Raw genomic sequence first — 22,565 nt, forward strand, 5'->3', positions numbered from 1 at the left:
AGCGCCAAGTTATAATATTAACAATCTAACCTCAAGATACTCGGAGAATGTCAAAGATGTGAAACCAAAGAACCTTTCAAATTAGTTTTATACTTTTGCTAGTAATATAATTTCTCAGTTTTTGGTACCGATTGGGTTCCTTACTTTACGAAATATCAACGAGAAAGTCGGCCACATTTGCACGTCAACAGGTTGAGACGCTGGCTGAGGTTGAGATAAAGACGCTTAAATCTAAAATCCCTGCCAGTGAGAGTCCATCAGTGCATAAAAAAAACAACCAGGGAGAAAAGTAGAACCAGGAAGCTAATGGATGGCCGATAACAACCACATGCAAAGTCTTCACAGGAGCTTGAACGCTCTGCATGATGTTATATAACTCAGATGGATCAATACTGACGCTGCTGAGCCTGATGCATCTGGCCGGGCTGTGTGCACTGGGTTAAGCAGGATACAGAGTAAAAAAAAAAACACACACAGTACATCCCAACCTGCTTTTATTCCAAGCAACCAAAATAAAACGCAAATACAATGAGCAAACCCCCCCCCACAAGCTGTGAATGCGAACCAATCTGCTTGGATATCAAGGTGATGTAATGCAGGGAGAGAGCAGCCATATGCTCTCTTATTTCACCAACAGTGAATCAACAGACAGTCCGTGTGCCAAAGAGGCTCTGCGTGTCCAAGAAGCTAAATCTAACAAACAGAGAGACGCTGGTGTGATATTCTGACACACGCTCACGATGCAAAGAGACGATACTTAGGTCTACCTGTAGGAACCAGCTGAGTCAGCAGTGTAGCTATCTACCGCTGCTGCCGTCTCTATCGGGATAATGGACAACAGACCTACTGTGGGACACATACAGGAACATAGACACAACTGATGTTACATAAGAAAAGAGCCCGCGGTGTAGAAGCACATATCCTCTCTGCTCAGAGACCTGGATCCACGATGACAATGTCAACAGGAGTAAGCAGAGGACAGGACAGAGGACAGGACAGAGGACAGAGGATAGGACAGAGGACAGGACAGAGGACAGGACAGAGGATAGGATAGAGGACAGGAGAGAGTACAGAGGACAGGACAGAGGATAGGATAGAGGACAGGAGAGAGGACAGAGGACAGGACAGAGGACAGGACAGAGGATAGGACAGAGGATAGGATAGAGGACAGGAGAGAGGACAGAGGACAGGACAGAGGACAGGACAGGACAGAGGATAGGACAGAGGATAGGATAGAGGACAGGAGAGAGGCCAGAGGACAGGACAGAGGACAGGACAGGACAGGACAGAGGATAGGATAGAGGACAGGAGAGAGGACAGAGGACAGGACAGAGGACAGGACAGGACAGAGGATAGGACAGAGGATAGGATAGAGGACAGGAGAGAGGCCAGAGGACAGGACAGAGGACAGGACAGGACAGGACAGAGGATAGGATAGAGGACAGGAGAGAGGACAGAGGACAGGACAGAGGACAGGACAGGACAGAGGATAGGACAGAGGATAGAGAACAGGTCTGAGGATTGGACAGAGGATAGGACAGAGGACAGGATTGAGGATAGGACAGAGGAAAGGACAGAGGATAGGACAGAGGACAGGACAGAGGACAGGACAGAGGATAGGACAGAGGACAGGATTGAGGATAGGACAGAGGACAGGATTGAGGATAGGACAGAGGACAGAGGACAGGACAGAGGATAGGACAGAGGACAGAGGACAGGACAGAGGATAGGAAAGAGGATAGGATAGAGGACAGGAGAGATGACAGAGGACAGGACAGAGGATAGGCCAGAGGACAGGACAGGACAGAGGATAGGACAGAGAACAGGTCTGAGGATTGGACAGAGGACAGGATTGAGGATAGGACAGAGGAAAGGACAGAGGATAGGACAGAGGAAAGGACAGAGGACAGGATTGAGGATAGGACAGAGGATAAGACAGAGGATAGGACAGAGGACAGGATTGAGGATAGGACAGAGGATAAGACAGAGGATAGTACAGGACAGAGGATAGGACAGGACAGAGGCTAGGTGGGGAAAAGCGAGTGTGGTGTGGAGGTCGGTGTGAGGTACTCAGGTCAGTTTCCTGCACTCTAAACTACTTTCTCCTCAGAGACTGCTCTATAAATGCAATGTTACGTGTCCGCACTACATTAAAGCTGCTACGATCAATATTTAAAGTCACTCGAGAGACGAACCCACACGGAGTTATCACCTGACTATTCCCCAAAGACTTTTTCACGAGCATCTTTCCCATGGAGGAGCCAGAGAGCGCCTGTGGAGGCTACGGCTAAACAATTCAGATTTTTGCAGCAATCTGTACCAAATACAGATGTTTTCTTAAGTCTGTAGAATATGATGTGTAGGCTAGGACATCTCTGCTGCATGATTGTATTTAATCTATAATGCTATTTTTGCCTTTAACAAATATTGCACCTCCAGCGATTTGAGGAGTGCACTAAAATTATGATTAATTGTGCTCACGTTGAGCCATTTGCCTTCACACAGCACGTTTCAGGTCGCATATCTTTTTTACTAATCAACAGGTTGGTTGTTAATGAAAATAATAGCTAAATACCAGAGTCACATACAAAAAAATCCCACAGTGAAAATGTTTTATCGGTTCTAAGATCATGACAATGCAATGTAAAATTGAGTAACAGGTTGAAAATGGTTGAGACGTCACATTTTGTTACCATGGACATTGTTCACAGTAAAAGCACAAGTGTCACTCTTAATAACACTGACTGCTCATTCCAAGTCACAAGTCACAAGTCACTCCAGTGAGCCGTCGCACGCGCGCGCACGCGCGCACGCACGCACGCACGCACACACACACACACACCCACACACACACACACACACACACACACACACACACACACACACACACAATACCACGAGTCTGAGGTGTATAGAATGTAATAATACCATAATAATGGATCAAATACGATGTACACATTCTCAGAATGACATGTTTCCAGAGAGCAGGGGCTTCCTTGGATATAATAAGTGTGTGTGTGTGTGTGTGTGTGTGTGTGTGTGTGTGTGTGCGTGTCCACTAGGTGATTTGTGAATGAGACCTGCAGCTGACAGGCCTTCTGCCTAACATGCTGCTCTCTCCACGGGGTGGGTCGCAGAAAACAGAAGCCCTTCCACCTTGCAGAGCAACCCAAGCTGGGTCCATACGCTGGCCTCCAGGGTCACCGACAGCATCCAACCAATTCCTATGCACCTCTACACACACACACACACACACACACACACACACTGTAAACACGACACTTAACACCCGAGCATACGGTGTCCACAAAGCACACGTTTCCCCCGTGCTCAAGCACATGGGCAAGCAAATGCGTAGGCAAGGATGTAACACACACACACACACACACACACACACACACACACACACACACACACACACACACACACACACACGAGTGTATCCTTTCATTAACAAGGATGAGAGTCAATTTCCGCTCCCGTCGTCTTAGGCCGGTTGCCGGCGGGGAGGAAATCTGTTCGCTTACGGCAGTTTGGACATTCTAGCCGGCGTCTCTGCTGCTGGGGGAAGTCCTAATGATGGATGACCGGGGGCCACCCGAGGGTCCCCAAGCTGCATGACTAGCTGGAATGTTGTCACCCTTATCTAAGCGTGGATGTACGCTGTGTGTGTGTGTGTATGTGTGTGTGCACTACACATCCTCACTCGCATGGGAGTGCCGGTTACATGACACATCTTAAATCATAAACACAAGGTTCTGCGCAAAGTACTCGATGATTTATTACCGCTGTAGTCGCTTACAGTTAAAAAAAAATTGTATTTTCCAGGTTTGGGAAAGGCAAGAGCACGGAGTTTGATGATATATTGCACCGGGAAGAGATTTGTTCCAATGAGAGTAATGCAAGTTCAGCGTTATGTACAGTAAGCACTGTAGGACGTTTCCTACTTCCTGCTCAAACTGTAGCGGATGGTCAGAATGAATGTTGTGATGTCCTCAACTGGCTTCTTAAAAAGGGTAACTTTGATATTTCCCCATGTTTTTGTGTCAACCATTTTTTCAGTCTGTTTGACTGAGTTTTTGGACCAACTTTTAACATTTGAGATCTTTGACGCGTCCCCCGTCAGAAAACTGCAGCTGGCCTTCAACCATCTGACAAGCACTTCATTTTGAAGCATAACGACGACTTAAGGTATCTCCAAAAAGTATGATTTTTGTCACTCAAGTTACATATCGTCTCAAGTAACACAACAGATCCAACGAAGGACACCCAGCCTCAATATCTACGTGTTTAATAATAAAATAAAACCATATTTCTGTCATCAATACATTCACTTTGTCCTCAAAGGGTTCAGACTGTCACGGTTATGAAGGAGCACTTTTCTTCTTCATGGGTAAATATAATATCTCTCCCACGTAGAAGACTGTTCACTTTATGTCTCCATGAGTTTCAGACCGTACGTCTGCTTGGCATGTTTCCTTTTCCACCGAGTGACTGGAGGAGCGATACGGACAACATGCGTGACGCTGTAGCGGTGCCCTCACATGTCACCTGCTACCAAGGACGCTGTAATGACAGACGTTTGAGGGATGAGGGCGCCTCCACGAGAACGAGCTGCGTGAATATCAATGTTGCTCCGCTGCCCTTGGCTGAACAGAGGGGACCTTTGACAAGAGTGTGTGTGTGTGTGTGTGTGTGTGTGTGTGTGTGTGTGTGTGTGTGTGTGTGTGTGTGTGTGTGTGTGTGCCGTTTCATAATGCAACAGCACGCCGCGGGAGCTCGGGACCACGCAGATGTTTACCACGCCACCGCTGTACGCGCTGTGAGCAACTCCTGAGACCGGTTGAGACGCGCCATTGTGGCTCCAGTGAGAAGACACGGTGAAAGCCATTTGGGCCGTCGGGGGCCTATCGGAGCCACAAGAAGCCCGTTAATGCTCCCGCTTTAGCAGCCGTGAAACATCAGGGCTGATGAGAGGAAACTGGAGGACACATCCAGAGCTCGGGAAGTTGTTCTGGCAAAACACATGACAGCAGGCATCAAAGATATATATGTATTTTGCAAGTACAATTTCCCTTTCTGCTACTTTTCCTCACTTATTGATACAAAACAATAATTATTTAACTTTTATCCAGTAAAGGCATCTAGCAGTGCACTTGGACACATCTATAAAACCGGTGGAGTGCTCCTTTAAATGTCTGTATACGGTAAACGGACACATTTATGACATGAATAATGCATTCGGTGCTCTGATACGTGGGGTCAATGTCGCCGTGACCGGCCAGCCTATACGACAACAAACGATAGGCTCCGCCTCCTGTTCGGTTAGGTGATTGATTGCAGGTACAGAGCATCAAACCGGACCGCTGGAGACACAGAGGATTGTTATGTCCCCCTGAGCATCCCTCCGCAGGTGAAGGACAAGAAAAATGATAATAAACCATAAATCACGAGCCGCCGGCCTTTTCCACTGGAGAGCTCCGAGGAAAGAAATGCCCTGCCGAGGATACGAGAACGTCAAAAACGTGACCCCTTCGCTACGGAGGAAGACGACGCAACAGGCTTGAGAGGAAGTCTCAGGTTGTAGTCAAAGGATGAGAGTGTGCTGCAAACACTACGACGTTACAGTGATGCAGTGATGGAGGAATCGTTTCACTCAGGCCCGGCTCATTATACGCGTCTGTTTGTGTCTGTCAACTACAGCAGCGTATGGATGCCACCGTGTCATTAATATTATTTGTTTTTATTCATGTGTGTATGTATGTAAATATATATTTATTTATTATTTTGTGTAGGTATATATGTGTATGTGTGTGTATGTACAATATGTATGTATATATATATATATATGTATATATATATATATATATGCGTGTATGTATTCGTTGTAATGTACGGTTGATTTGCATATCTTGAAAATCAATAAAAAATTGTATCACAAAAAAAAATTAATCAAAGGAATTTTGATAATCAATTAACATTTAAATCATTCATTTAAAAAAATAAAGTACTTTTAATACTTCTTTAATGTACGTATTTGCTGCTTTTGTCTGTTCTATGTCATTGTTTATTCACTGCATTTGTTGTTAGCCTTTTTTTACACGTTATATAGATTTAATAACAGAATGATTAATAGATGAATCGATAATGAAAATGATTTGCAGAACCACGCTCCCTCCCTTCTGAGCTCTATAGTATCATAATAATAACAGACATCATCTTATTGATGAAACTATAATAATCTAGACCCGGACAGATAGAGCTCCACTCTGTGCCACAGAAATGTCGCGAGCCTTTTGGAGAATTCACAAATTCTAAAATCGTGTGATATAACAAAAAAAAACAATCACAATCACATGGAGGAAATGAAAGATGTATGTTGTTGTTGTACCGATTGCTGTTTTTGCAGCAGAGCAATAACGTTGCTCAGCCACGCTGTCCTCACGTGCCCTCTAATCCAGCAGGCAGCGTTGCGCTGAGGAGTGTTTTTAGGGCTGCAGCGTTGATCCACTACAGTAGGTCAGTTTAAAATGCACATTAATGTGCATATTTGTTTGTAACAGAAATAGTAAAAAAAAAAACACAACGAGGTTGGTTGAAATCCACTGCAACACGGGGACGTTTAAGGCTTATCCACTGACATCCAAATCAGTACACCAATCTAAGCTCACTTGTGATTATGTAATATTATCGGAGATTTGATCCTGCAGCCAAAAAATAAATAAATTAAAAAATCCGCCCCAAAACGGTTCTGTTTCTCACGCATGATGTCATGTTGGATTCCTTGTAAGCAGGTTATGCAGGAATGTTCCCGAGCAGCAGGAAGAGCTTCATGCAGGCAGTGTAGTTTTCTGTTGCATGTGGGGGAACGGCCACGACAAATTCCGTTAAATAAATCACAAATTTTAGTCTAAATATGCGTCTCAACAAAATGCATTCATATTAAAGAACATTTGCTAAATACTGAGGCCCTTTTTGTTCACTCCGCATTCATAAATCCAGTGAATGTGAACCTTGTGGTGCTGGTTCTCACGCACAATGATCTATTAAAAACACCGGACAGTACAGGGGCTGGAATAAATATTTGGAAAATAAATAAGTGCTATAGTTGGTGGGAGAAACAGCTGCCAAAAAACACCAATATCTTATAAAACAGCACGTTCTCAACGGGCATGCGCACTTACGGACGAATTAATAAAATATATTAAAGTGCCTGATTTTTTGAATGGAGGCTGGTCTGCTACAAACGTAAAATGATGTAACAGGAGGTCGGAGCAATTATTTGAGACACAAAACTACCTGCACCCATGCGTTGCAAAGCAACAGCAGTGGCAGTACTGGGGCAATAGTTATTCACATTTTGGTTTGTTTTTTTTCCTCCTACGTAGTACAGCCTCCTTCAGACCGAACCATGCAGTTGATGCTACTACGATCAGCGTCAAGCTGACGGGAATAACGAAAGCCCCGAAATAAAGTGAAACTGCATCACATAAAAAAACGAGCAATTCTAGATTTTCATCTAAAAGGTCCACTTTTAACATCCGTAACATTACTATGTTTAACATCACCTCAGCTGTTCTAAACTACCAACTGCGCACCGTATCTATTTTACTATAGGATAAAAAAATCAAGACGTTTATTTTGAAAAGGAAATCACTATTTTTCCGGTTTCGTTATGTCTCATTCTGGCTGACTTGCCGCAGCTTTCCACCACCTCCTCCCTCTCACAGACAATGAATGGAGCCAGTTTTTGGGGAATGGACAAGCCCATGACCAGCTCAGGTAGCTTAACACCCTAACATTAATATATATATATATATGTATATATATATAATATATAGTACAGACAGGACAGCACTCCCTCTTAGCTCCATCTTAACGTTAGCTACCTTTATCTTACCATTCCGGACATATAGCGAGAATAAAAACATGCAGAATAATAACCCGTCCTGCCACACCATGTAAAATCCTACCATGAAACAAAGCGACAAAAAATATATTGTAATATTCACAACAACTCACTGACACCATGTATATGAGTTTACATTACCTGCAGGATGCTCAACTTCACTTCTCTGCGGTGCGACCACGGGCTCTTCGCGAGCTGCATAAAGTTAGCCGACGTCCGTCAAGACGACACAGGAAATCGTCCAGACGTGGCCTTCAAAATAAAAGCGGAAATGCACAAGCATTGGGGCGTTGACAAAAAAAAGAAAAGCGCAACGCTAAGTGTAGCTTAAACACTGAAGCACCTGCTTGTATTTAAAAAATACTGGTAAACGTTTATGCAGCTTCACATTCTATTGTAAATAACACCACATGAGAGCTTCATGTGGTGAATCGTGTTTGATATTAAATGTTATATTTTAGACCAGAAATAACAAACTATATTTAATCTTAGCTAGCTTGATACTTTATGCTACTGGCATTTTCAGCAACACCTCATACTGTACAACAGGCAACAGTCATAATACTAATTTACACCTCCAGCTGCTGATATCTAGCGCCCTAACGCTGTAATGGTTTGCTTCGTATCAGACTGTTTTAGCTTAGTTGTTACCTTCAAACAACGTGAGTCGTCCAGTCCGGATAATGGATGTAAACACAACATGGTACAGATGCTGGTAGCGGGACTAGAAAGTTGATGCTGCAATTCTCCGCCGCGCTAGCATCATCATCATCATTGTCAATGCATGGTAAATAGAAAACAAAGCATTTCCGGTCACACAACTTCAAAACTTGTCCATTGTGTCATATTGCTTGCGCTATTATTCTGAATTATTCTAAATTCCCGGTTTGTATGTGTCTTATTCCGGTTAGCTTGACACTCCCAACATCCCGCCACAGCTGGAGCGCAAGACAGACACGCTGCTGCTGCCTGACTGAAACCCACTAGCGCGAGACCCCGCCCCCTTACATTAATATAGGAAATAAAAAATGAATTGCGTACAAACGCAATTGGTTTAGTAATTCATACATTTTACTACCATTACTATTATTACTATAAGGTTCAAAATATTTTTAAAATATATTTATTAGGTAAAAAAAAAAATATATATATATATTTATATTTATATATTTTTTTAATATTTTTTTTTTCATTGAACTTGACTTCGTCAGTGTGGGAAAGTATCTTAAACTGTATTTGGAGCAAAAATAAAACGTAAAAATTGGCACACGGAGCACAAAATCTGATCTCATTCTTAATGTGGTCACATTTTGTGTACTCAACACATTATTCAACACATATTTCATTCAATAATGTATTGTATTGACTTGAATAGTATAGTGTAAGATGTAAAAAATATGTCCTAATATATAATCACACCCTAATTATATTCCAGGAACGTGTGATGTACTCTGAGATTATTGTGTCCTCACACTCTCAAACCTGCGATAACAAGTGTGAGATGAACTCCATACAGCCGTCTAATGAAGACCATTGGGGCTGTAAATGTGTCAGTGCTCCATATAGATTGTTTTGTTTTTTCATACCTGGTTGCCAGGTGCTTCGAACCCCAGGTGCTGTTGATGACGGTATAAAGGGCCTCCAGGGCCGGGCCCAGAATGCCAAAAAAACACAGCAAGCAGAGAGGAGCGTGGTGAGCCCCCAACCAGAGCATGAGCCTATAACTGGCTTATGCAACTGATCAGCGCGTCATTCAGCATTATATAACAGCATGAGGTCAGCCTGCTGCTCACAGCTGGACACTGTCACTGTCACCCATAACACTGCGTTAGGCATGCACACTGTTAGTCTGTGATCTAAGTGTGTGAGGGGAGTGTCATGGTGTAGCAGGGGGGGTGTTAATGTCCCTGCATTGGATGTCTTTCGCCTCTAAATGCACAAATGTCACATGCATGAGCAGGCTGGGTTTCCGAGAGATTACTGATATAAGCGCTGACTGTGCTGAAGTAGCCTGCTTCATGTTCTACATGTCAACAATCAGCTTAGAGGGACCGCTCGCTCTGACTGGTTCCTGATGTCACGACGAAAATGAGCATTTCTAATATTTTCCCAAACACTTTTATATGTTTTCTTACTTTTAATAATCTGCTTCGGTTTGATTGGCTCTGATTTACAGTGCTAAAATATCTGTTATCAGATTCTGGTTCATCATCTTTTTTGTTTGTGAGTAAAGTAAATGAAATAGCAATTCAGAGACTGATGGGATGGATCTGAGAAAAATAACCCCTGATGATGTCATTAAGGTTATTTTGAGTGGTCAGGCTTGAGGATTTTAAATCTTATTTTTTTTAAATGTGTGTGTGTGTGTGTGTGTGTGTGGGGGGGGGGGGGGGGGGGGGGGCAGTGAAGCATTTGGAAATCCCTGCTGCTGACTTGATGACATCATGTTCGTTGCTTCTAAAGAAAAACTCACAAAGTGGAACGTATGAGTAGAACAGGCTAATATACATCATACGACACAAATGTCAAAATAGATTCTACACAATCAGATGTATTAGAGGAGCACATGTGACCACAGCGCCACCTACAGGACAGAGATGTTGCCCACACACTCACATGAAACAACGTTGTCTTTATTGATTAGCATGACGAGTGAACACACAGTATTTTGTGAAAGCAACGTTACACTTGAGTGAATGTTCTTAAAAATATCAAAAATTGTGCAAATATAAGGCACTGTAGTTATAAAATTTGGCAAAAGAAAAAAAAAGCATAACAAAAGTTTGTACAAACTGATTTATAGGGAACAAAGAATGAACAACTAAAATAAATGTAGTGTAACAAAGCCAAAGGGATTGTTTAAGTTTGGTCTTGTCCTATATATATATATATATTTATTTATATATAAATTAAGGGACGGTGCTCTTAATTAGAATATTTGTAACAGTGAAAGACATCAAATGACATCTGGAATGTGTGATTAAAGCTCAACTCAAACAATCTTGTGTTCCTTCAAAACTCGAGCCACAAAAATAAACTTTTGGGCAAAACATCCAACTAATTCAGTTCACAAACAAAGGTCATTACCATTTCATTCTTCAATATTATAAATGTGGAGATACAAGCACGAGATAATCATTTTGAAGCTTAAGCTATCTTTCTTAAAATAAAAAAAAGAAAGCAAATGGCGACGGGCTACCGGGCGGACTTCACCGCTTTCAGCTGAAGTCTCGGCCGGTGCACACCAGCGGGGCCACCAGGGTCCAGAAGTAGATCACCAAGCAGAACCAGCTGGAGCCCATCTTCACCCACACGGCCGGCATGGAGCTCTGCATCACCTGGTATTCCACGTCGGGCCTGAGGAGCCGAGAGGTAAGAATCAGAGAGAAGTCGGTGATGGCGTTCGCTGAGAACAACGACATCAACGACAACAACAGCTGATACTTACATGTACCAGTTGGTGAGAGTCATCATGATGTAGAGGGAGGCCAGAAGGAGGCTGAGGTGGAAGAAGGAGTAGTTGTAGGTGACTCCCTCCTCTTCGTTGTCCACGGCCCGGCGGACTCCGTCGTCCCCCATCGCGGACTGGTAGTCGGTGGTCAGACCCTGGCCCTCCTCGGTCTGCATCAGCTTGTTCACCTGAGAGTTGTTGGAGGAGCGGATGCTGCGGCGGGTGAGAGCACAACATGTCATGTTGACGAACTTGCAGTCGGTGAGCTTCTGGTTATTGCAAAAATAAAAATGTCTTCTTATGAAGGCTGAAAACAGCCGCTGTTACGGTAAAAGTACCTGGCAAAAAGAGTACAGAACAAGAAAATGGTCAATCCCACGATGCCCTGTGCGTCCCACCACTGGGTGCCTCCGGGGGCCTTCGTAGGAGCCGGTCCCGGTGGTGGAGTTGCAGTAATGGGCTGGACCAAGCTCAACAGGCTGGGGTTACACTGCCGGTCTGAGGACGGAAAACACAGAAATCAACAGTTACAGGGGCGTGTTTTCCTCTCGTCATACTTCAAAGTCCTGAATACAAGACTTGTGACTTACTGGGGTTGTTGCTCATGGCGGACCAGGTGATGTACATCGTGTAGAGGGAGATGAAGGAGGCCTGGAGCAGGCCGGAGGTGGGCTGAGCCTCCTGTGGCGACACGGCATGGGAGGAGTTAGAAAATAAAATCACTGTGCCGGTAAAACAAAACGCTTATCAATGCTCATTAGCTTGTCGTCTTGTCTTCTATTACCTGAACTTTGGGCAGAATGGCCACGACGGACACGATGATGCAGAAGATGAAGTTGAGGCTGATGAAGACCTTGTGCTCGGTGCAGTCGTCGGGTTTGGTATAAAACACGTAGAAGAGCACGACGATGGTGAAGGCCAGGGCGTAGAAGACGATGGTGAAGGTCAGCAGAGCTGCGAGAGATAAAAAAAAAAAACACGAGAGAAGAGCGGCGTCGTGAGACAAATGCGTGAGAGCTCACGACTTCGTCTGAAGCTCGACATTGGAATTCTAAATTCTATTCATTCCGTTTAAACCGACCTCCAAACCAGAATTTGGAGTTCCCATTTTCGGCCTTCTCCAGCCAGGACTGGTTCCAGGAGTGGGCGAAGTCCACCAGCAGGAGGAGCTGGATGATGATGAAGAAGAAAGAGCCCACCATGCCGAAGTAGTACCACACTGAGATCAGACAGAAGAAGAAGAAGTCAGGACATTAGAAATCTGAGCACGCATTCAACACTTTGTGGTACAAACATTTTGTAGAACTCTTGATGCTCGGTTCCTCAGCCCTAATTTTTACTCAAAAGTCTGCAGCTTTGTAATTTAAACCAGGCGGAGCAGCATCTTCTTTGTCTGAAGGTGTGCGAGCTGCCGGATGCTTTAGATTAAAAGAAACTGATATGTCTGGGCTTCGTACCTGTATTAAAGATGCCATCTGGAATGAAGAAAGCGCCCACTGTTATGCCGACCAACAACAGGAACTTGAAGAACCAGAAACTGAGGAGAAAAGAGGTAATGATATCCTAAGTATGCACACCTTTACTCTCTGTTTAAATACACTTAGAGGTGCAGTCCCCCTGTTTGGCCAGCAGAGTGCAGCATAAGCCTTCATCCTACACAGGACTGGTGGTACTGAGGCTGCAGTGAATAAATAGCACCAACCCATTTTGGATGGCGGCCCGGTGGTCCTTGCTGCTGCGCACTCGGATCATGATGATGAAGAAGAGGAAGAAGAAGCAGGCCATGGCGAAGCACATGCGGTACACCGACTTGTAGCCGACAATGATGTCACAGTTCACCTTGTTCTCTATGCCCGGTACGGATGTGCCACCGAGGCAGAAACCTGGAATCTGACAGTGTGGAAATACTGGGTGGGTAACAGGAACAGCCCAGTGTGGACCATTAAACTTGATCTTATCTTAACGTACCTGCTTCAGATGTTCCTCCATGCCCGGCAGAATCATGATGATGGACACCAGAGTCCCGAGCAGCAGCAGGAAGGAGAAGGCCAGCCGGGTCACCGTGGAGTTGTACGTCGACGGGCAGCATGACGACAGGAGGCAGGAGGCGGATCCACACAGACAGGACGCCTGCAGAAGAGATGAAGTCAGGGACAGGACTCTGGGGTGTGTGGTAATCAGGGTAATGCAACTAAACAAACAACACTGTGGCTGCTGTCAGGATGGCCATCTTTCTTCTTCTTCTGCACGCTTTCCGCAGAAGACAAGCGGCGGTTTACAGAGGCAGTAATCAGGCCTGTGAACAAATCCCTCCCATCTCTCATCCAGCGACTCCATTATGATTCAGACTGCTTGAGAGGTGAAGCGCTGTAGCCGAGATTAGCCATCCTTCACTAAATACGAGTGTGTGTGCACCAGAGTACACGGGCCTTTGGTGTAAACATGGCCGCCATGACGAGAAGAATCCAGTCTCCCCGGCTCAGACTGGCCAATGTCAGACAAAGAACTCAAGAGGAATACTACACAAATATCAAAGCAAAACTCCAAGTTTACAAAAGAATATTAAAAATAACCAGTAGTGATAACACAGGACGTTAACAATTACTCTGCACAAAGGGCTTTTTTTACAGGTTTTATTTTGAAAAACTGGAAAGGGCCGAGATTTACAATCTCAATACATTGAAATAAATTGTATAAATGAATTAATTAATTCAGTATTCTGCCTATTAATAAGTATTTAATTACATCTGCCTGCTGGTGGCACATGTATAGCTGTGCCACACTTAGATTAGTGACCTTAATGAAGTGAGATGTAGTAGTCAGTGTCTTGGAAACTGTATCCTTCCCCTGTTGTGTACATGTTACCCTCATCTTCATCATGCAGCTTTTTACTGTAAATTGACTTATTTAGCCATCTGATTTTTTCCAGATATGGGTGTATCTGACCTAAAATCACTTGTAACACATTGTTTTAAATACATAAAAAGAGGATTAAATGTAAATCAAAGCAATTCTGGTGAGCACAACACGGAAAGAGAAATAAAACAGGGACTGGCCCCAGAGCCTGTGGAAAAACCCGGAAATGGCGCATTTTCATAAACCATCTAACAGACAACATTGTATTTTGTTCATATTACTTGTTGACTGTAGCCAGTTAAATACATTAACAAACTACTGACCTTGTAAGTGAACCGTAAATAAAGTCAAATGACAACAAAGCCTCTCACACTAAACAAAAACCTTCAATATAATGTCACATGAGGCAGTAAAGGGAGTTTCGATATCACGACGTCATGTTTTCTTGGCGAAACAACGCATAGCTACATTATATGTGAAATACCAGAGTTAAGTGTTTACTTACACAACTGGCGAGGGAACCCAGTGCCAAACAAGCACCCATGTTGGTTTAGTTTAACTCACAGTTCGGACGGGAGTCGTGAAATCTTGAAAAGTTCAGGAAGAAACTAAAACAAAAATGGCGACGTCAAGTGATTTAAACCGAATGGGAGGAAAACCGTTTATTCTCTTCAAAATAAAAGCTTCATATACATGTGTACACATACGTCATTTAAATTGTGCGCACATTCGGGGTATATTATTCTATTTTGGTGTGTTTATCAATGGATTGTGATGTTAAATGTACACAACAACTCCGTGGAGGGTTAAGAAATGTGGTGTTGATGTAGTCAATGCACCCTCTAAGATTACGTTATCAGTTTTATTTTAACGGCAAACACACTGTACTCGTACTTCCGGCGTTGTTTGGGTAAATTTGGAAAAATGTACGTCAACAAAAGAAAAGAAAACACGTCGCAAAGTCGAATCATTTACAACCTCAAACTTTTAAAATACACTGTATCCAAAATTTCCAATGCCTAATATATTATATTTTATTTTAAAACCATATCGTTCATCCAACTAGCTAACTGGCTAACCAACTGACTATAACTGTCAAATACTTAAGAAAACAAAAGCAATTCATTTTAAATCAACTATGTTTTATTTATTACCAGTGGGGGTATTTAAGGAAAAGTTTGCTTTGTATAAAAAATGATTTTGTCCTACATTGCATCCATTGTAAGGGATTTTTATTGCAATAACATTGCCATTTATTTTATTGACTGTAAAAATATTTGTATATCTCCACAGTACATTGCTTTATAAAAAAACGTTTTTGCTTTTTGCCTCCTGCAGCATCACATATATTATTCTAATCTAAGAAATACAACCTGGTTGGTGTTAAAGTCAGTGGGCTACGGTATTTTCCTCCCCTTATATTCTATTATAACAACGTTGAGCAAATAAGGTCTGTGCATTATTCTGTATTCTGTGCCAGTAAATGTATTATAGATTCATATAGTCATGTTGGTTAGAGGTGTGATGTTTGCATCAGTAATACATGTTCATATTCTGTGATTTAAACCTTCTGCCTTCAGTTACTTTGAAGTTTCGAATTAATGATACAAAATGTGATCAACAAATATCATGTGTCATTATAGATTAAGATAAAACTTAATTGATCGCTTAGTTTAATTCACAAGCTACCCTGCAGTATATATATATGTATATAAGTGATGAATACATTAATGTGCAAATAAATATGACTCAAATTATAATATTCATATATTGTTATGAAATTCATTTTGATGCTAATGCTGTTGTACTTAAGTAAGATTTTGAATGCGAGACTTAAACTTATGTAACAGAGTATTTTTACACTGTGGTATTACAACTAGTCTAAACTATATAGTTTTGAATACTTCGACCACCACTGCGAATAACTATTGAGTCACAAAGAAGAGAAGGAAATCACGATTCAAAATGACATAGTGAGATATGCATCTAATATGAAACCCAATGACATGATTATAAATCAGAATGAGAGCATTAGATTGACAATAAAGGTACAATATGTCCTATAGGAGTTGCTCTTCTTCACTTATCTTCTATTCTATTCTGTACGATTCTATTGCATTACTTGTGTTTTGTATATATTTGTATTTAAGAAGCATATGCTATGGGTTTCTCTGATGTCTTTTTAATGTGAGTAGATACTTTGTATGTGCACATTTTCAATGTGGAAAGAGAGTTAACTTATTTTAGGAGTAGCATATCAAATACCCTAAAGTATTATGTATGATACATTAGAATACATTTGATTAAATCATATGGAAAAGCGTGAGCCCATGCACAATAAGGCCATGGCAAAGTCACTGTAATTATATTGCCATATAGGAGCAAATGAGAATAATACTGATTAAGTTTCACCAGTAGAAGCAAACGGTTGGTAAACAGGAGAGACAATAAAAGTCAGACAGTTTAAAACAACAGGAGGCGAACCTCCATCTGCTGCTGTCTCACCTTCAGAGATACAGTGAAGGTGTTCACCTGTGAATAATAACTGCAGAGATAAAGCTTCTCCACGCCTTCTTTTTGTTCCAGTCTGAAGAGTGGCAGCCTTTTAATATATATATATATATATTAACATGAATCATGGTTCACATGAATGCACTTCTTAATGAGCAGTCTAATGAATTTGATGTTAATCTGATAACAGCTTCATTACAAACAACATTCCCCAAGGGACTGATTGAAGTCACCTCTTCTTTGTCATTGATATTTTCATATTAACCCAAGGACCTGATGAATATGAGGCTGAGTACTATGTGTTCTCTTAGATGGTAGGGAGTCCATTTTGACCTGTGTTACAGGTGTATCGGGTTAATGATATACCCTGAATTGTTCTCCTCATATGAGATAAACAAAATATTGAGGATGTAATAAAAAATAAAAAACTGACTGAAACCATTACAGCCTTTGGTGAAAAACACAGTTGACATTGCTTCAACTGTGGATTATATCAAAAGACAAAAGGCGATTCCATTTCTTAATATGTGAATGTTTAGATACGGTGCACCCCTTACTAAAGAAGAGACAATGGTACAAACCTTAGAGCAGCAGCGGCAAGACAAAACATGGACAAGACAGAGTGAAACTGCACTACTGTGACTTCAGAATAAAACAAAAATATTTGAGAATGTAACCTATTTAAATAGATACAAAAATAGTCCATGCACCACAACTACTACTACTACTTATACAGACTACTACAAATGATAAGTTAATATTAATAAAACATAATTAGTGAAGGCCTATTCAATGGGCTACAATACACTGTTTTCCATCTTCCATCTTTGAGTAAATTAACCAGTCAAACCAAAAAAATTGGTAAATTGGTGCTTTCAAAGCATTCCACTGTATTATGGTGAATGATATTTTCACCTGAAAAAGCAGACTTGATGTCCTGTTCTGCTTTGATTGCAATTAACACAACACAGCGAGAGCTTCGGGGCAGAAGAAAAAGCCACCAATGAAATGATCTCACCTTTTAGGCCTATAGAGAAGGATACAATACAGGCTACAATACTAAGCATTACCAAGCTAATTTAAATCAATATATAATACATATGTCTGTAGGTTCGTGCAATATAGCCATCACAGATAATCAATATTAGACTCTTCTTTAAATCATAACTTATTTATATTTTATTTCTATGAATGTCCTGAGAGCATTCCGTTTTTTTTCCTGCTGTGTTTCACTTAAAGACTTAAATAATTAAAGTAGTACCCCCCTGCTCTCAACCGTCCTGATTTTACTTTGAAGGCCAAATCCGTTCCTCTTCCTGTATCCCGTGGCCTACGTGCGCGCACCTTGACGCTCCTCCCTGTTGCTGCTTGGAGTGAGCGCACGGTGCTCGGCTGTCGGTGCGGTGTCAGCGCGGTGTAGTCCACTATGCCGCGGGTCCAGCGGTGTCAGCCGTAATGAAGCAGTGTGACGTGTCGCACCGGACACTCCGCGCGTACTCTTCTTCGTCCCTGCAGGAGAGGGTGGCCGGCGGGTAGCTCCAACTTCGGACTCCGTGGTTTTGTTCCTCGGCGAAGCGCACTGAAATCAGCTGGTGAGTGTCCGTCGCTGCGCACGTATACACGCCACAGTCACCTGTTCCGCTCCACAGGTAGCTCATCAGACTGGGTTTCTGCTGCCGCGCGCTAACATATGGATGAACCTCCAGAACAGGCAGAAGCTGCTGGTTACACTAGATTTTTAATAGGGAGGAATCAATGAGGCTGGAGCCATTATTTGCTCTGAAACTGACAAAAACAAACAACACGAGCTGAAACATCCTCATGTGAGCAATTTATATAGCAACACCAGTCACCTGTTGATTCTGATTCTGATGTTACAATTTACCATCACATTATAGCAAATGTTAAAAAAAAAAAAAAACAGGGCCACTGTAAAGGCTCCAGTCAACTCCAGCAGCTCACCTGTCACCTCCATATGGACTGACAGCATCCTGCGTATCAGCTGTTTAAATGACAACACCACCGGCTCCAAACAAAGAGCCGTATGGCAGATGGATTATCTGCTTAAGTGCGTGAACCGTGACCGTCAGATGATGGTCATAGTGAACAATGCGGTACGAACTCACCAGTCTAACACTATAACATTTCAAAATGTAAATGTTAAAATCACCAAGAAGAATATGTTAAACTAGACCAATATGATTTAAAAAGTTGGGTCAGTCACTATTAGTTGTTAAGGTCCAGTTGACAGTATGTGACCACTATGCATTCCTGTGAAAATGTTTACCAATTAGACCCCTGAAAAACTCAAATCTGCAATGTTATATGATATATACATATATATAAATAAATAGATATGATGTAATGTCATTATTGGCAAAACTCCTCTATATGCTCTCAAGGAAACTGTCCCTGAATGTCCCTATATGTGTGTGTGTGTGAGCCCTTCATGTCCTTATCCTTAAGAGAACTTCAACCATTCAGACGAGTCGCCCTTCCACGTGTGTGAAGGCCTTCATGCTTTGGTGAATGTGTAGCAGAACATGTTTTAATTTAAATCACGACTGTAGGGCCTCTGTCTTTTGTGTAGCGATCATAATGCTGGTGTTCTTGAACGTGCTCTTTAGTGAATCGTCAATGTGACACACAGTGTCAAGGAAGGGAGATGAAGTCTTGGATCTGCAGGCGTATACCAGCAGATCCTCCCTGCTTTTAATAGTCACTTAAGCTCCATGGCACCTCCTTTAATTTATAATTTCACCCTGTGTTAATTACCTGCATATCCATGAGGTCATCTTTTGTTTTTTGAAAACTAGTCTCATTTCTTTGATCTTGGTTCAGTGTCTGGCTGAAAATATATTTTTTTCAGCCAGACTGTCTCTCACTCCTCCTACTCACCTCAGAGTTATTATACTGTTTATTAAAAAGCAATAACGTTAAAAAAAATAAAAGCTTTAATACAGTACCAGCATTTAATGTGAGGAAAATGTTTTAAAGCAGCATTAAATGGTAACATGGGGGCAGCGTATGAGCTGTCAACACAGCTGCGACATATCATCACCTCATACTTTTATTTTGGCAAATGTGTTTGTTTACACATCCATGACACACAGAGCAACGATAGAACAATAGTCCAATATTCACTGTTCTGTTACTCCTATTGTGGTCTCCACTAGGGATTCATATTTTTCAAAATGTGTTTACATTTTGTGTCCCGGGAGTAGAAGCACACTATTCGAGGAATCCTGGGAAGTATAACTTCAGCTACACACATTGGGCGTAGTTCAAGCAACACTAAATGCAACAAGGAGAAACGTGCATAAAGCTATGGGATCCCGAGCTTTAGAGTATTATTTGATGGTATTCAAAATGATGGTATTCAAAATCCCATTATTATATTTATCTGGAAACAGGAAATAGTTTGGATGTGAATTCCCGGGAATCCTAGTCTCCACCAAAAAGAAAAACCAAAACAATATGCTAAAAGAGGCTAAAAGCGTAGAAGAGCTGAAAGGCACGGTGAAGTTGGGTGGGTTTGTCACTCAGAGCGTGACCTTTTCACATTACCCATGATACCTTGATCCATGTTTAACAAAAAACTAATTATTTGTGCAGCTTTAAGTTAAGAATTTTAGATACAGAGTGAACCAAAGTGCTACAATATAGAGGCTAAAGATCTTTCAAACGTGCCTGTGTAAGTGTGTGTTGATGGTGCAGGTGGAGCGGTATTGTAGACGCGAGGGACGAGTCATTCCTCGTCATATTTAAACTCCCTCACTTAATATTTTGTCATGGGAAGTGAAGGTAGCTGGCAGCCTGCTCTGTTCTGTCACCGCTGGGTGAATCACCCGACTTCCCATTATCTGTTCTCCTTCCGCTATCCTGCTCTCTCTTGGAAATCGGGCCTCGTGTCACCGCGTGTTAACACAAAAAGCGTCGGCAGACAGATGATGACATCACAGCTCACCGCCCACCCATTCTGATCCAGGAGTCCCGGAGGTGCCAGCCTTTGTCACTAACCTCCCGAACAGCCTCAGTCAGCCTTTCCTTTTATCTTTTACGAGGAACAAAGGCTGCCACTGCAATCAGTAAACAGGTAACTGCCTTACCTATAAAATCTCCTAATCTCCAGGAGCATCGGCACGACTGAGCAGTTTATCTTCATCGCCTGTCTAAAACTTTCCTTTGCTAAAGAGCCAAGATGGACGCATAAACTGTGGCTGACCAGAGTGTATTTACACAGATATTTCTGGACTGAAGCTGTCAAAGGCTGATGTCGTGTGTTGATATTCTATTGCCGCTTGTCCTCGTATTTCTTCCCCATAACTTTTGGATTGTAAAGGTTCATTCAGACGGAGCACAGAGTGAAATTTGAGCAGAACTGCAGACTAAACACAAATAGCCAATGCACTGATTATGCAGAGGTTAGCTCAGCGTCTGACTGATATCCAAACGCACCATAAACTTCAGTTCTTTCGGGTATTTGTCTACAGACCTCTTTCTTGTTTTCCTCAGTCATACAGCTTTGGGACTAGCACACTTTTTTTTCTCTCTAAAGTAAATATATTTTCAACACATCGAAATCATTTTTCAAGGTGCTGGAACAAAAAACAAAATGAAGGCTAAAGTCGGACAAAAGACCTGTACTGATACATCGTAATGAATTCAATTTTACAGAGTAACAGAGCCAGAAAAATAGCCCCAATAATGTCTTGGATGAGATTGAGGCTGCTTTACAGTTTGTTGCAAGTCAAATTAACAGAAACAACCTCTCTCATATTTCTGCTCCCAGCAACTGTTCCTGCACCTTCGCTGTAGGCAATTGGATACGTGACTGATGATTGGTTTGAGCAAATAACAACCCCTCCAAAACACAAAACAGCTGAAATAGAAAATCCACACTGTATAAATAGCAATTTATTCAGATTGTCAGACCAAAATGTTGCAACTTTATTACTGTATTTTGTTTCAGTGGAGTTCTTCTACGGCTGCTTGTGTTCAGACAATACTTAGAAGTTTGTTCAATGTAAAAAGGGAAAACCATGTTTATATGCCGAAAACAAAGTTATCAAAAACTGTGGTATTTCGGTATCAGCCCCAAAACTCAGGTATAGTGGCAACAGTAGCATTAAACATTTTCCAACGATACCCAGCCCTCCTCATTCCTGCTGCAGACTTGTTTGAGCTGAAGAGTGGAAGAGGATATATATATTTTGCTTTTACATCTGCTGTCTGCCATAAAATTGCTAATGAAAGAAAGAAAAGTGTTCTTCACGTTTGAAACGTGTCTCTTTGCAAGATAAACGACAGCCAAGCGTAGCCTGTCACTTATAATTCCACCACCCGGCGGCAAATTGAATTCCCATCGATTGTGGGCCTCGCCACTCTGATGGTGGAAACAGTGGTTTGCCGGGCTACATTCCAGTCATTCATTATTACTATGTATTGACCAGTGACCTATAAGAGTTTAGTCCGAGCCGGTGCTTCTGTACAGTCCACTGCCCTTTACTGTGACCACTGGCTGGCTGCCATTTGGCCAAGTCTGCTTTTATCTGTCTGCCATTGAAACACATCAGTCAATTCTTTCCCCACCTGGATCTGGAGGACATATCACAGTGGCTATGTTTAGCAGAGACGTAGAGGACGGAGGACGTGTTGGACTGTTCTGACCTCAACCTCTCCGTGCCCATTTTCCCAGCAGCCCCAGCCTGGCGAGAGGCAAGGGTTGGTCGGTTTAACTCAATAGACTTCCCCCAGCATGCCTCTGCCCGGCTCTATGGGAAAGGACTGTGGTTCGTCAATGTCATCTCTCCTGCTGCCAGCCTCTCCATACTGATT

General features: G+C 42.3%; 2 protein-coding genes across 3 annotated transcripts in view; both read right to left on the bottom strand.

Annotated features, from left to right (window-relative positions):
• The window catches only part of hivep3a (HIVEP zinc finger 3a), a 32,577-nt gene extending 22,364 nt beyond the window's left edge, over positions 1–10,213 (bottom strand). The window contains exons 1-3 of one of the 2 annotated variants that reach the window (XM_076075338.1): positions 9,496–10,213; positions 8,561–8,665; positions 8,051–8,161 (exon numbers count right to left, since the gene is read on the bottom strand). The gene's annotated coding sequence lies outside the window, so the exon portion shown is untranslated. Of the gene's footprint in view, positions 1–8,050; positions 8,162–8,560; positions 9,026–9,495 lie in introns of those variants that run through there. The other variant, XM_076075339.1, reaches the window with a different exon arrangement.
• A 313-nt stretch (positions 10,214–10,526) lies between these two features.
• serinc2 (serine incorporator 2) lies at positions 10,527–14,862 on the bottom strand. The gene is made up of 10 exons (XM_076075258.1): positions 14,722–14,862; positions 13,329–13,490; positions 13,063–13,250; positions 12,818–12,897; positions 12,442–12,579; positions 12,145–12,314; positions 11,951–12,041; positions 11,699–11,858; positions 11,358–11,573; positions 10,527–11,266 (listed from the first exon to the last, which is right to left on the bottom strand). Exons 1-10 carry the CDS (start codon positions 14,758–14,760, stop codon positions 11,128–11,130), a joined length of 1,383 nt encoding a protein of 460 aa, XP_075931373.1. The 5' UTR covers positions 14,761–14,862; the 3' UTR covers positions 10,527–11,127.
• Positions 14,863–22,565: the final 7,703 nt, after the last annotated feature.

Source organism: Anarhichas minor, unplaced genomic scaffold (genome assembly GCF_050575085.1).
Source record: "Anarhichas minor isolate MPS153535 unplaced genomic scaffold, ASM5057508v1 ptg000051l, whole genome shotgun sequence".
NCBI lineage: Eukaryota > Metazoa > Chordata > Actinopteri > Perciformes > Anarhichadidae > Anarhichas > Anarhichas minor.